Source organism: Delphinus delphis, chromosome 1, assembly GCF_949987515.2.
Source record: "Delphinus delphis chromosome 1, mDelDel1.2, whole genome shotgun sequence".
Classification (NCBI taxonomy): Eukaryota; Metazoa; Chordata; class Mammalia; order Artiodactyla; family Delphinidae; genus Delphinus; species Delphinus delphis.
Genome location: NC_082683.1, coordinates 173,451,743 through 173,467,082, shown reverse-complemented (window position 1 = coordinate 173,467,082; position 15,340 = coordinate 173,451,743). Strand labels below are relative to the sequence as shown.

Sequence of the window (15,340 nt, the reverse complement as noted above, 5' to 3'; positions counted from 1 at the left end):
ATAATAAAATGATTCTAAAATTTATACTTAGTAGAATAATATGTTACATTTAATTACTTGGAAGAATGTGGCTTTTAAATGAATACAGTCACTTTGGGAATTGGAGACTTTATTTTGAAGATTGAAAGTTTTATATTTACACATTTTAGTATTAGTGATTATGAATGTTAAGGAGCTATTTTATAGAGAAATGCAGTAGTTGCTCAAATCGAGAAATTTAGAGAATGGGTATATGACCTTGGCAAATCAGTCAGTTTTCCTTAGATTCTGTTCTAAGGGATTGAGAGAGAGAGAGAGAGAAAGAGATACTGACTAGAATATGTGGTAACATATAAACAATTGGTGAATCTAGTGGAAGGATATATGTGTGTACTGTACTAGTCTCTTAGCTCTTCTGTGGGTTTTACATTTTTCAAAATAAAAAAAGAAATATATTTGACACAATTACTTATGAAACTTCTTTGCATTTGCAAGGTCACAAGTGGATTTTATTCCCTAAGAAAATACTTTAGATATGTTAGCAATAAAAATCAGTCCAAATGCAGACATAAAAGAAGAAATCATACAACATGCAATGTTAATTATTTAACGAATAGGAATCATTAACATTGAAATACCAACTAGATATTGGATAATGAAATAATGTGGTCTAAATGATGAGCCTCAATGATGTTACACACAATTCTAAAGGATATATCAGTGATGCTTAGTCTTCTTTTTACCTTTATAGTTTCAGGTATACTAGAAATTCAGTTTCAATATGATAGGACATATTTTATTTTATAAATTTCAGTAGTTTATAAATTGCAAATACACATGGTATGTCAGTATTTTAGATAAAAGTAGTGCACTACTAGCCTGGAATAGGATTACAGAGAGCTAGTGAGGAAGAATAATTATATACAAGAATATATATGTATTATAATATGTGTATTTATGATGTATTTTATGTATTAGTGTGTATTACTATATATGTAACATCTTCTTGGTGTGTTTTCTTCTGTACAGATTCTCAAGGCCATTGGGTATTTGCAAGTAATAATGTTGTGTGAGTTGATAATGTTCTCACTAAATTTTATTTTATGAGAAAAAATTTGTTATGAGTAGGCCATGTACTAAAGATGTATTTTTAAACAGTATGATAATTCACTATTTTTACTTCCTTTTAGTTTATGAAAAGAAAAACTTGATCAATACCACTTTTTAACATGAACTCAAGTTTTTGTTTTGTTTTTAATGTTTTGTTGTGTTTTGATCTTCAATCTCTTTTATTCTTCATAAAATACACCCTTACATGTTCTGGAAAATATTGTGCATTGACATTGTTATTTCCTTAGTTGTTTGCTTAGGCACTTATCCAGGAATAGTAAGTTCAAGATCATTGTGCATTATCCCTGCACTCCAGGGAGTGGAATTGATGAATTCACTTACTTAATCATTTTCACTTTCTTTCATTGTACCTCATGATTTCTTTTCCTAGCAGTACTTCTAAGTTTAGCTGTTTACTTCAGCAGTGAACTCCAAATGTCCTCAAAGGAATGCTACTGGTAATTGTCACTGGTAATCTGTATCATAAAGTTATCATATTATAAAGGCCATTCAGGAATAATTTTAAAATTAGTACTCATATACAAAGGTGATTCAAATGTGCATTTACCTGCTTTTGTGACAAACTAGGCTAATGAAGTCCTGTTGTTCCTGAATATTGAGCCTAATGGCCACTTGTCCTAAGGATCTTTGGAAGCCTAAATACATAAATGTGTTAATGTATTTTAACACTACGTTTCTTCCTGTTTTGTAACTCTTCAAAGTTATTTCTCAAAGAAGGCTTCTGTAGAACTGTTGGGTATCATAGTTCGGTTTATTTTACATCCCTTTAAAAAGACCTTATAATGATTTCAGTAGTTCCCCCAAATTAATTTAAACTTGAATAGGATTGTTATTCCCATGTGCTAATAAACTGTTCTTTCAGAAAAACTCATTTCTGAACATAAGTGGGAACATGTATCCATATCAGAAGTTGAAGAAACAGAAATAATTAAAACCTAACACTAACATTTTTTAGGTAGTTCCCCTGTACACAATTTAGGAACATCTTTCCATTTTCTTATATGTTAATATTAGGGAATATGAGGACCATGAAACATCTTCAATATATTTGATAAAGAAAATAATAAAAGCAGTTGTTCTGGGTAATTATATATTGAAAAATGACAGAATTTTAAAATAGGACCTTCAATGTCATCTAGGTCAGTCATATCCTACTTTCACAACATGCTGTTTCTTAACAAAGTCATGTACTTCACCACAAAGAGTAGGGTTTAATTTGATGGTATATAATTACATGATTTCCTGTAAGTATGAAATATGCTTTGAAACACTCCTAATGTCCTTACATGCTATAGGTGCTTTTCTACGTGCTTTATATAAGTTTTTGGTAACAATGATTAATTTGCTACCTTGAATATATTTGATCAGCAGAATAAAAATGTGTGTTTCACAAAGATAAGAAATATTTATTAACCATTTGGGGATTATACCATACCATCACACATAATAATAATTCTTAGTTTATGAATGAAAATGAAATATACTGTTTTTAAGGTAAATAGTATTGCTTCCACATAAGGAAAACAATATGTAAAAAAATCTATTTTCTTCATCAGAACTGGAAGTTATGATCTGAATCATTTGACAGTGCTATATTTATACAAGTAATTGATGGGGATACAGGATCTTTTAACTCCTACTCCAAAGTATTTTTATTATGTGATATTGTCCTTTCTTATGATAAATCATTGTTAAAACATCTTCACTTGTAAGATGTCCTCTGTTACTTACAGACGAGGGCATATTTTAATCATCACATTTTAAAATCACCACATAAACAACTCATATGATTGGGGCAAATCAGATCGTATGTGGGTATTGAACCTTTTAATTGTGTAGAGGGTAAGACTGAATCTAAAGACCTAGGTCAGCCATATTGTATCACTGTTTTGAGATAGTTTTTAGTGGCAAAATTGCTGTATACCTCTCATATTGAAATAATTCAGGATTAAATTGTGAATTACAGGGTTACAACTAACAGCAAATTAAAATTATCAATCGCCGTAACCAAACACCAGAGACATATGGCAACTGTCATAGTTAAAATATTTTACTTAATACTGTGCATTTTGATGGCTTCCTAAAGAGATTTTGCTGACCCAAAATGCTCACAACCAAACTTTCTTGCTAGTCAGAATTTCTATAATGCATGGTTCTATGTGTTATAAATAATAATTTTGAAAAAGTTTGGTGGGATGGAAAGTAAAATTGAAATTCAAATATTTGTAGAATATTTTGCATAGCATATAAACTGCATCAGTTGCTTTGTGTAAGGTCATTTATACTATATCACATTGGGATGACACCTCTTTGTTACTTTGGTTTTGAATGCCTATAAAATTAATGTATGTGTTTTCATAGTTTATGTATAATCTATATTGTTTTAGTTTGTGTATGTATATGAATTTTGTAGGTATGCCTGTTTATCTTATGAATAAGACACAGATGTCCATTTAAATCTTTTAAATGTGCTAGAAATAAATATAATTCTGTTTAAATAATCAAGGAAGTTTTTCCCTAATAGAATAATGTTAAAAATAACTGAGCAAAAATGCATACCTCTACTCCCACCCACCCCCACATCCACCCATCCATGCATCTAAATATATTGCTAGAAATAGATAAATGATAGAGGCATAGATACACATATTTATTTACTTGTTTATGTATTCTTAGACCCACAGTTTCATTCCATCTATCTATATTTTAATCCATTTTAAAGCCTTTTTCTAATAAGTAAACAATAAAATACATGTATTAAAATTTATAACACAATTTATTAAGTAAACATATTCAATATTTCTTTTGAAAGTGTCCAGTGTTATAAAACATTTAAGCTGAAAAAATAATTATGAGTCAAAACTTCTGCTAGTTGTTGCTCAGTGGGTTTAATGATCCACTGTATGATGCTGTCCTGACAAGGCTTGCTGTAACTCAGTGACTTATTTTCCAATAAATACAAAAAGAACCAAAGTTTGAAAGATACACAGCTCTGAAAAAAAGAAATTATTTCAGTTTACTTGTTAATCACTTTTGCTATTATCTAATTTAAAACACTGATATTAGATTTTTGAAAAAGGATTTGCCACTTCAGTACCTTAATTGCTAGAAAAGAATCTTCCAGGGGCTAACTAATTGCCTGTGTGTTTTGTCTAGGTGTTGAGGGAAAGCTAAGAGAATGAAGGCTCTAAGTCCCCAGTGGAAGCATGATATGGCGGAGCAGAGCTGGTGCTGAATTGTTCTCTCTGATGGCTCTATGGGAGTGGATAGCACTGAGTCTTCATTGCTGGGTTTTAGCAGTTGCTGCTGTTTCGGATCAGCATGCCACAAGCCCCTTCGACTGGCTCCTCTCTGATAAGGGACCCTTCCATCGTTCACAGGAATACACAGATTTTGTGGACAGAAGCCGGCAGGGATTTAGCACAAGATACAAGATATACAGGTATGAAGCAAAGGGAAAGCAATTACAGATATCTTCCTTGAAGGTGGTGGATAACTAAGTTGCTCTAAGGGAAAGTTTCAGGTGGGAAAGGGTTATTATCAGAAGGGTTATTATTGACCATTCACCATGGTAATGTTTTCTGGTTATTTAAAAGTATTTCTTGGAGATGTAACTTGTTATGGAAAAACTGGATAATGGTGACCACAAGTGCAGAACTCCCAAATTCTTGACTGCTAAACTGCCGTAAAGTAAGTTTCAGTTAACTCTGAGGCTGAGTTTACCATTTTAAATACTCAAAATTTTAAAAGGAAATTTCTTGAATGGCCTTTCCTTTCTACCTTGTATCAGGATTTGTTACCTTTTTTTAGCTTAAGTGGAAATGGTGTCTTCTACTTAGTCACTGAGAAGTTGAGTCACCTCATCCTTTTTTACCTACAAGGTAATTGCACATTCAGAACCTGGAGGAAATGGCCAGGGAATACAAAGGAAATGCAGATAAATAGGATGCGGTAACAAAGGCCAAGAAAAAGGAGGAGGCTGAGATATATGGCCTTTAACTTCTACGGTTATTCTGTTTGAATCTAAATAAGTTACAAAAAAGGAGTCATACTCCACCCAAGCCTAGTGAATCCATTAAATAGAGGGGTATACAAGTGGTTGCCTGAATGGATTAGATTGCCTTGATCTATGCCATAAAGAATGTTTTATGAAGGTTATCATTTTGGTTTGTTTCTTCATGGTAGAAATGTACAATTCCCAGTGACTGGTTTAGATGTATGCAGAAGCAAAACTTAGTTTTGTTTTTGTGCCTGTATCTATGTAGATCCTGTTATATAAATATTTTGTTTTATATGTGCACCAGAGGGCACTGTGCTTCTGGTCTGTATGCAGTCTTTTATACAGCATTGTGAGAAATGTATAAATCCTATCAGCCATGCATATTTACAGAAGAGACTGAGGGGTACTGAACACGTACCATTAAACATCATACAATTATTGCTCTGTGTGTGTGTGTGTGTGCGTGCGCGCTTAAATGAGAAATCCTTTAGTCCAGGTAGTCAGGGCCTGGTCACAAGTCTACAAAAAAGACATTCTACTTTTTTAAATGAAATGACAAATACTAAAGATTTCTTTCTGACATGCAGCAGGAAAGTCAATATATTATGAGTCCAGCTGTATTCAGTTTTACATGTGTTTGTGGGTTTAGCCAGCTTTCTTTCACAAATTGAAGCTACTTGAATTTCAGACTGTGAGAATGTCTTCTATTTCAGCATTCTTCAAGAGGATTTTTAACAGTCTGTCAAACAGACTGATGCCAGAGCGTGTGTCCATGATCTATGGGCATCTCTGTTGGGAGGTCTGAGATGTTGTCTTGTGTGTGATTGTTGTGGTTCGGCTTATCGGTTGATCAGCTATGAGTTGCAAACATGGCTTGACATGTGTTTAGAGGTTCTAAGCTGAATGAAAGAGACATTTTTTGGATCACCACAGTGGAACGTAATGAAACATAATGCCTTGGGATTTGTTTGCAAGGCTCGTGCATTCCCTGTAGTTTTCATGGGACTCTATCTTAAACACCTTCAGTAACCCGCTACTCTTCATCCTTCCTATGTCTTTACCTTTGTGGCTTGGATAAACGTGGATGGAAATTGTTTATTTATAAACAATGGAATAAGATGTCCCTGTCCTCCTGCCTGGACCAGACTACAACTTATATAACCTTTGAAACATTGGCTCATGATGCTGTGATCACTGATGGTTGCTATAAAATGGGCAGTATAATATACTCATGAGGACTCTTTTGCCTTGGCACTGTGAGATATTTCATCTGTCCCACTAGTATTTCTCCAAATTTCAGAGAATGCTATCCACTTATCCATATGATATAATGGATCTGAGTTCTTCCTGGTGAAGTTGACCTTATTTTTGAGATATTAGAACATCCCAAATCCAAGGATTAGAATAGCTTCCTGGTGTTTGGCTTTATTTTGCTTTTACTTTTGTTTTTAATATTTGTCTTAAAAATAATTATTAGAGACTTTATGTTTCACAAATGTTTACTCTAGTTATATAATTGGTGAATCTCTAAGACATATAGATGAAAAATTAGTATTTTTCCATATTAAGCACTAGATTTATCATTTTAAAAGACCACATAATTTTGAAAAGTGATCAGCCAAATTCTACTAGTGCTTATTATTACTGTCATAAGCTTCTTTATGCTAGGTATTTCGTTGACATAATTCCTGAAATTCTTTAGTTACGAATGTAAAACATATTAAGCCTGTTAAAATAATTAGGTCAAATTTCTTTCAGTTGTCTGTTTTCATTTTATCTTCTTCTTCAGTAACATATTTTTCTTTTCACTTCAAATACAGAACAGCAAGATCATAACAACTGAACATTACTAGAACCATAGTCAGGGCTTAAAGAAAAAAAGTACCACTTTTTCTTGATAGGCTGCATTTTTGTCAACTGTCAAAGCTTATGTTTTAAATTGAAGTGTATTATAAAGTATTTTTAGGTTTTATTCTGAAGCTACATTATGACATAAGAGGTGATTATTTTATGAGTAGATCATTGAATTGAAGGCATAGAATGAGCTTGCTAACACTTAAATTGTTATTTGGTTAAATAGTAAAAGTTGGATTTTCTGCTATCTTTTAGCTAAAGATTGATAATGGAACTTAGGGTAGGCATTTTAAGTAAGTGTTCTACTCTTAGACAGTGGGCTATGCCTAGAGAAATTGTGCCCCATTTGAAGCATAGAATAGGAGCACACTTGGCCCCTTAATAAGCTGGAGCCTTGTGACTACAGTTATTATGTTCTCGAAACACCCTCAGGCAGTATGCCTACCAGCAAATGCATAATTTTTTCCAGGGTGCGGAAATCCTCATTCTTTTAATAAGTTATGGAGTTCTGGATGAGGGACACCCTTTTAGTAATCCAGACACCATTATCTTGAACCACAGATATGAATTCTAAGGTCAGATGGGTGGTGATTTTTATTCCCATAAAAGAGACATTTAACATATGTAAATCTTAAGATACATTGCTAGAAAATAAAAGTCTTTTTTTTTTTTGGCCTAACTTCTACCATTCTTTGCCTAACCACATGTGCAAGTGAATTTTGTGGGAAATGATGATGCTTTTCTTACAACTTTTTAAAATAATATTAAGATATGTCATATTACTGCCACTTAGCTTGCTTCTTCAGAGCAATTTTTCAAAGCAAAATTTGAGTGAGAATAGGAAAAAATTGAAATAAACACGATGCCTCATGGGTCTTCCTGGTAACGTTCCCTGAGAAAAATTTTATTTAAAGAAAAATCTTGGAAAGGATAAGTCAACCTAGAAAAAAAATAAGTGTATGGACACTTCATGACAGGGGTTTAATGAAATAGTGTGTGGGGATGAGGTGGGAGCTTTTGAGTAAATAGTTCTGGAATTTGGGTAGCCATATGAGAAAAACAGAAGTGAAGTCTCTTTCCAATACCATATACACAAATCTGCCTTATATGGAATAAGGATCTAAATAAAAAAGGCAAAAATATTAAGTTTCTAGAAGAAAACAGAGGAAAACACTTTCAGATATGCAAGGATTTCTTAGAATACAAGGTATTAAACAACCAAAAAACCCTGATCAGTTCAGGTATGTTAACATTAACAGGAGTGTAGCCACCAGCAGTACCCTGGATAAATCTCCCAAGCAGAATGTAAAGTGAAAGAAGCACAACAGGAAAACTTTGCACATAGTGTGATTCTATTATATGAGGTTCACAAAACAGATACAACTAATTTACACTGTTTAGATATGCATAACTAAAGACGGTTGGTAAAACCTTAAAGAAAAAAAAAAGCAAGGAAATGACTATAATAAAAAGCAAGAAAATGACTATAATAAAAAGCAAGATAGCAGTTATCTCCAAGAGGAAAGGAGAAGGATGGGATTTTTAGGGGAGAACATGAGGGATTTCTAAAATAATGACAATACTCAATTTCTTAAACTGGATAGTTGTTACACTGTTGTTAATTAGACCCTAAATATTTTAGACAATTATTCATATAGATTTTATATTTCATAAAATAAAATATTTAAAAAGTAAGTGAATGTTGTGTCAGCTTTGAATTGAAAAACTGGAGTCCTCAAATTAAGTATATTAATTAATCCCTTTGAATTATTCCCCAGTTCAATATTTACTATTAAAGTTTATGAAGCCCTTTTATATTCCATAGAAATGTTCAATATGTGAGTAAGATATGCCCCAATACAAAATTATATTTTGGTATACATACATACATTCTTATACAAAAGTAAAATTTTCGCTTGTTGTTGTTTACAAAGACCTTCCATTTTTTCATATGTGATTTTAACTGTAGCCTTTTATTGATGGTATTATTATATCAATTTCAAAGAGTTAACATTCAGAGATTTTAAATAGCATGTCTATAAACAGTAAATGTTAAAAAAAAATTAAAACCCATATTTTAAAATTTAAATTCAATAATCATCTTACCACAATTAAAAAAAACAAAAACAAAAGCCCCCATAGATAACTGACTACATCTTTGGAATTAAATCTTCTGATATGTAAAAATAACTCTATTGGACAACTCGTGTTTCCTTCTGTGTTCACATATATTAGTCAGTTTTGCTTAGTAAATATATCCTTGATCTAATCTACATCCTTTGTTGTTGACAGAGATCTAATAAAACTGTGTTAGATTGTTAGAGTCAAGGCTCCTGGTGAATCAGACCTCTCTATCTCAACAGCCTTGTGTATTCCCTCCATTATTGGCTTTGGGCTTGACCTTCCCTTGTCAATGTAACATCAGCAAATATGATGCAAGCAGAAGCTTATAAAAGTGCTTGTGCACTGGGTTTGCCCTGAATCTGATCTGAAACCACCCTGTGAAGTTCAGTCTGGACAAGTAGAGCAGGAGAGGCCACATGGAGCAGAGAGGAACCAGGCCAGTTGATGTCCTTTGGACCTGATAGCCACCAGACAGAAACAATCACTGGACAAGTGAGGCCATCTTATGATAGTCAACCTAGCTGAACTGGTAGAAAATAGAAACCACATTAGTGACCCTAGGCATACTGGACGAACCAAACTGCTGAGCCCAGCCAGTACTGCTCATTCATTCACAGAATCATTAATAAACAGACGCAAAATCTTGCTCTAAGCCTCCAAGTTTTGGGAAGGTTTTCTGTGTACTGCATATAATTGATACAAGTATTTTTCATCAGGAATGTAAATTGGGCAGGTATTTATTAATGATATAAATAATGTGAAATGGTAATTATATCATTTATGAAGAGCTTTATTTAAGAATATATACAAGTGTTTTTAAATGTACAGTGCTGTATATGAACTGTATCTGAATAAAACTGGAAGAAAAAAAAAGAACATGGAAATAAAACTACAGAGAAGATAAAAAAAAAGAATGTATACAGTTTTTTAAATAAAAAAAGAAGGGGATTCTAGTTTAAAATGTCTTCTAAATAGCAATTCCTTACAGAATCACTTCAAATTTCCTACTAAAATAGTATGAATCCATGGGGGTAAGGGAGACTGAAAACTCACAACACAATCACTATGGTTGGTATTCAACTCTCTGCCAGAATATGAGAGGCATTTCAGTGGTTATAAGAATCAATGATTAGCAAACAGTTTAGTGCTTAAGATAGAGCAAGCCTAATAGTCTTGACAAAGGTGACACTTACCTTAAATACAGGTGGGAACTACATCTTTACTATCAGCTACCTACTCAGAAACCCAGAGTTGTCACCTAATAGAAACTATGCAGTCCTCTCTCTACTGCAGAACCCTGCTTTGTGATGTAACCAAAGTATAAATAATCATCTTTCTTTCCCACTACATTTGGTGATAGCAGTTCCCAAGAATAGCATGGTAGGTAGAGATTTTGCCAGATAAATATGTCCTATGCAATATTTGGGAAATACTTATACTAAAAAATAAAAATTAAATTCTAATAAGTTAGAATTTTAAAAATTTAAATTCTAATTTAACTGGTTGCCATATATTTTATTTGCAAAATCTGGCCACTCTAGGAGGAAATAAGTGATTACTGACATTGATGATTATGTATCAGTGACAGGGACTCTCAGAAGTAAATTTGGAACAGGAAAGGAAAGAGCCCAGAATGCAGTAAATAGAGTTTCTCATGCACTTTTTTTGTTTAGACTGTCAGAGAAATTAATGTCCCTGTAAATCCTGCCTTAGAAGAAGACAGCCACACATTGACAATTAAGCCCAAACCTCTACACTTCAGTGTACTTTCCAGCAAACCAAAGAGTGAGCGAGAAAAAATGACACACACACTCTCTTAGCAGATCTTGGTATTGACAGATCTCTCTATTCCACATGATATAAAAAAAATATAATACTGTAATAGTACCTTTGGGCTTGCAGTGCATAACTGTGTGTCTGTCACACTGTAGGGAGGTTATCTTCACTGAAGGAAGAAAGGAACAAATAAAAAATGGCAGAACAAAAGAAATAAAGATTTATCATAAAGATTCGGTGGAAGAAATTGCCACTTTATGCTCCCCCCCCACCAATACACACATACACAAGCATATACACACATGCACGCTTGGTCTTATCAATAGGTTGTAAGAAAGTATGACATCTACAAAACAGAAGAGATGGTAAGGAAAGAAAACTTTGAAAATAAAAAGGAATTGAGTAGGGTAAGGTAATACTGCAAATAAATTTAGCAACAGGAATAAAATCCACATTAAAAACCATGACACACAGAGTTAAGTGTAAAAACTGCAAATATGGTTATGAAGTTGCATGGAAATGTTAAAATACAATTCTTGGAAGACAGTATTTAACATGAAAGATAGTGATTAAGTTTAAATCATTTGGGTTTATAAGCTCAGACAATATAAATAAATATCTAGAAGAAGGGCCATGTTAAAGATCAAGTACAGTCTTTGAAACGTTTAAGTGGAGAGTTAAAATTTATATTTATTTAAATTCTGAAAATAGGAACTGGAAAAAATAAGTTTAAATGTTATTGCAAACCTTAAGGATAAAAACAGGTAGATATAAAAAGCAGCATTATATCTTAAATTTCCCTGCTACATATGAAAACAAACATACAAAAATTTAAAGATTAAATAAAACTGATAAACATAACTTAAAACAAGGTGACTGCAGAAAAGTATAGTTAATGTAACGAATGTAAATATTTCAAGCTCTGAAAATAACTATTGTAATTGGATTAAAACATTTACTTAAATATGCTACTTATAACAAAGTTACCTAAAACAAAATTACACCTAGGAGAAAAGGCCATAAAATGTAAAAAGATGATCAATTATCTTAAAATCCCTATAATACTACCTAATGAATAGTATATTATACTAGATCTTCTAAAAGCAATTGAACAAAATATAACTGTAACATGAGATTTTAATTTACCATTCTTATTCTGCATGGATAAAATAGACCACAAAAAAAGTAATGTAGGGGTGGGGAAAGGCAGATAATTTGAGTATTGAATTTAGTACAATTGTACTAAATTTTGTACCTAACATGTATACTTCTTAAGAACATACATGGGATACTTATAAAAAAAACTTTAAACACAATATATCCCTACATTTTAGGGGTGTTGAAATGTAACCACGTAACCTTAAAACGAATTATTCAGAATGTAAATTTAAAGCAATTAATTCAACTATTGGCTCATAAAGTTGCAAATTCAAAAATATTTAATGTCATTAAATATGATTTATTTTCAAAGATATTGAATATTATGAAGCATTCTTTCCTATTCTTTCAATTACAAAGTTAAATGAAACATATAAAACCCCCAAAAGTTAAAATCAGAAAGTAGGGTTTGTGATTTTTCCCATGATCTTACTTTTTTAGTGTATAAACATGTAGGATATAAAGATTACAAGTAAATGTTTCCAATGTATCACTGGTTGGAAAGTTTTATAGATTTTTCCTTACATTTTTGTATAATAGTATGTGGAATTCATATGATTGGGCAAAATACTAAATGTCATTAAAATATTAGGATGAGACATACGTTACTTGAAAAACCACTTCCAAATAATTAACAGTAAAATTATGAGAATTTACCAGGATTATTTAAATAAAAGTTTTTAAAAATGAGGTATATTTTCTCTTTGAGCGTTAACACCTAGTTTAAAAATAATTGTAATAAAACAGCTTTATATCACAAGTAAGAACTATAAAATGAGTCAGTAGTGTTCTATGGAACATATATATAGTGTAGACTAAAAGGGGTAAAAATGGAACTAAATACTGTGCTTTCATTATGTGATTGTGCTTTCACATGTCGTTTAATTTTCCAGACAACCCTCATATAAAAATTCCCAATTTACAGATTAACAAAATAAAAACATAAACCTGTTGCCCTTTTGTTTACCCCTCCTATCCCTGAATATCTGTCCTTAAACTTATGCTATTGCTCTAAAATCACCTGTTGACTCCTCTGAACTATGAATGCCTTGGAGGCAGGACCTTTCTGCTTTCTATTTAAAATTTTATATACCTTATTTTATTTCTATATTTTTATTTGTCTTTATATTCCTAGAGAGAGCAGTTGCTCAGTCATCAAAAGCATCGGCTTTAGATTTGGGCTGCTTGGTTTCAAAGCCAGCCCTCATACCATTGAAAATATCCTCTCTTGAATGTAAGCAAGGAGACACGAATTGTTTCTGTTTTTGTCACTAACCAACTGTGTTACCTCAGATTTAGAAACTAATTTCTCAGACCTCAGTATCCTCTTTTGTAAAATTAAGGGTGCTCTAGATCTCTAAAGATCTTTTGTGTTATAAACTTCAAAGCTTGTAAGCCCAAAAGCAAAATGGAAAATGTCAGAACAAATACATGGCATGAAAACAAAAATCAACTCTTGTTAATTCTTCTATCTGCATTCTTCTGTCTTTTGTAAAAGTCACTTATAAATGCTTTTAAAAAATAATATCTAAGAATGTCTCATATTACTCTGTGTTCATTTGTACTTAAACATAAATTATGTAATAATTTCCCTTTTCTTCATCACTCCAATTCTTTTCTATTTTGTATATGTTATATTGAAGAGACTATACAGAGAATAAAGCTATTTTTCTTAGTTGGTTGATTTTCCATAAATCCTTCCATTAGTCTGTTAGCACATTTTACAGTCAGTGATAAATTAAGGAGAGTATTCTAGGTAGTGATTTTATAAATAAATAACCTAAATTAATTGAATACATCTATTAAACAACTCTATTTACATCTCTAATTTTGAGATTAAGCCATAAAATAAATTTAAATTTTTGTTACTTAATTCTAATTCATAATCAGATATCCATATGAATTCATACTTTATTCTTTAGTTGACATTGGAAAAATTTCAGTCAGGAATAAAATAGAAATATTAATTCAAGGCTTTAGGAATTATCGAAATTCAGGAAAGCTAGTTCTTAATGAGGATTGTATTATAATCTCATGATCATAAATAAAATACATGCTTTGTAACAATTAATAGAATTTATAAATAATAATATTTAGTCTAATAGTGCATTCGTGTTTGTTTCTATTAAAATGAAAAAATGAACAGAGCTCCTAGTTCACACAATTATTTACAAAAGAAGAAATAACAATTATGATTTTTTGGCATTCAGACAAGTAAATTATTTGATTAATTCTCTCTCTAGTTTCATCTTCCCAAGCATTCTGATACTTCACAGCCTTTATCTCTGTGGTCTTCTTACAAATTTAATTGCCAAAATTATCAGTGTTGTTTTCTTTGGTGCATTTGAATTGCTAACATGCATTTTTTTTTTTTTTTTTATTGAGCACTATTCCAAAAATGCAAAATTTTAAACTAGAGAAAAAAGCTGAGTAATATTAGTTTTTTTAGGGGTTTCCTTGGCTTCTTCCTTGAGTGTGTGTGCATTGTGTGTATTTAAAAGGACTGTTATGAAAAGAAGTCATTTGCATTATATTTCTCATTGTAAGTAAGAAAAGGTCCTAAAATGGCATTTATTATGTCTTCTCTGCTTTAATATAAAATAAAGTAATTGCTATTTAATTGCAATACTTTAAAAAAAATTCCAACTTTTAAAAATTAGTCATAAAATTAAGATTAGGTTATTATCTCTTATTTTAACAAGCATGTAATATGAATTACAGTAAAAGATTACTCACGTTCATATTGTACCTTCCAAAGTTAAAGCTGAAATTTATACTGAATATTTATGGTTTTTAATAGAGTTTATTCAATATCTATAATAAAATCATTCTTTTATAGAAGTAACAAGTTTTATTTTTTTGAAATTACTTTTTCTATAAATTGCTTATTTTCCCTATTATTTTCGACTGGAATCATAATTCCATAATCTGCCTTAGATTGTAAAAATTATCCAGTGAAATTCATTTGGCCTAGAGAAGAGTTTTACATCAATTAATTAGTAATATTTATTAATGGAATTTGCCTCAGACTGAAGTGATATATGAAATACATAGATGTTCAGCAAATGTTGGTTGAAAAAAATTACTCAGAGTGTTCATATAGTCTTATTTTCCTTTCATCTATTTCTCTAAATATTCCAGTAAACAAAGGCAATGTAAAACACGTACTATTTATTATATCAAAAAAACAATATTTATTAATAAACCATTTTAGTTTAAGTGTAAAAGCTTATAACCTTGATTATAGGCACAGGAGACATTTTCATGCTCTTTGCTTACTATTAAACAATTATTAAAGCTTTTCTGAATGTTTTACCC

The 15,340-nt window shown here is 31.5% G+C and overlaps 1 protein-coding gene across 1 annotated transcript in view; it reads left to right on the top strand.

Moving 5' to 3' along the window:
* Positions 1 to 15,340, top strand: part of BRINP3 (BMP/retinoic acid inducible neural specific 3) — a 415,997-nt gene that overhangs the window by 16,093 nt on the left and 384,564 nt on the right. The window contains exon 2 of the mRNA XM_060011102.1: positions 4,267 to 4,552. Coding sequence (XP_059867085.1) covers positions 4,317 to 4,552 — 236 coding nt within the window. The 5' untranslated portion in view covers positions 4,267 to 4,316. The remainder of the gene's footprint in view (positions 1 to 4,266; positions 4,553 to 15,340) is intronic.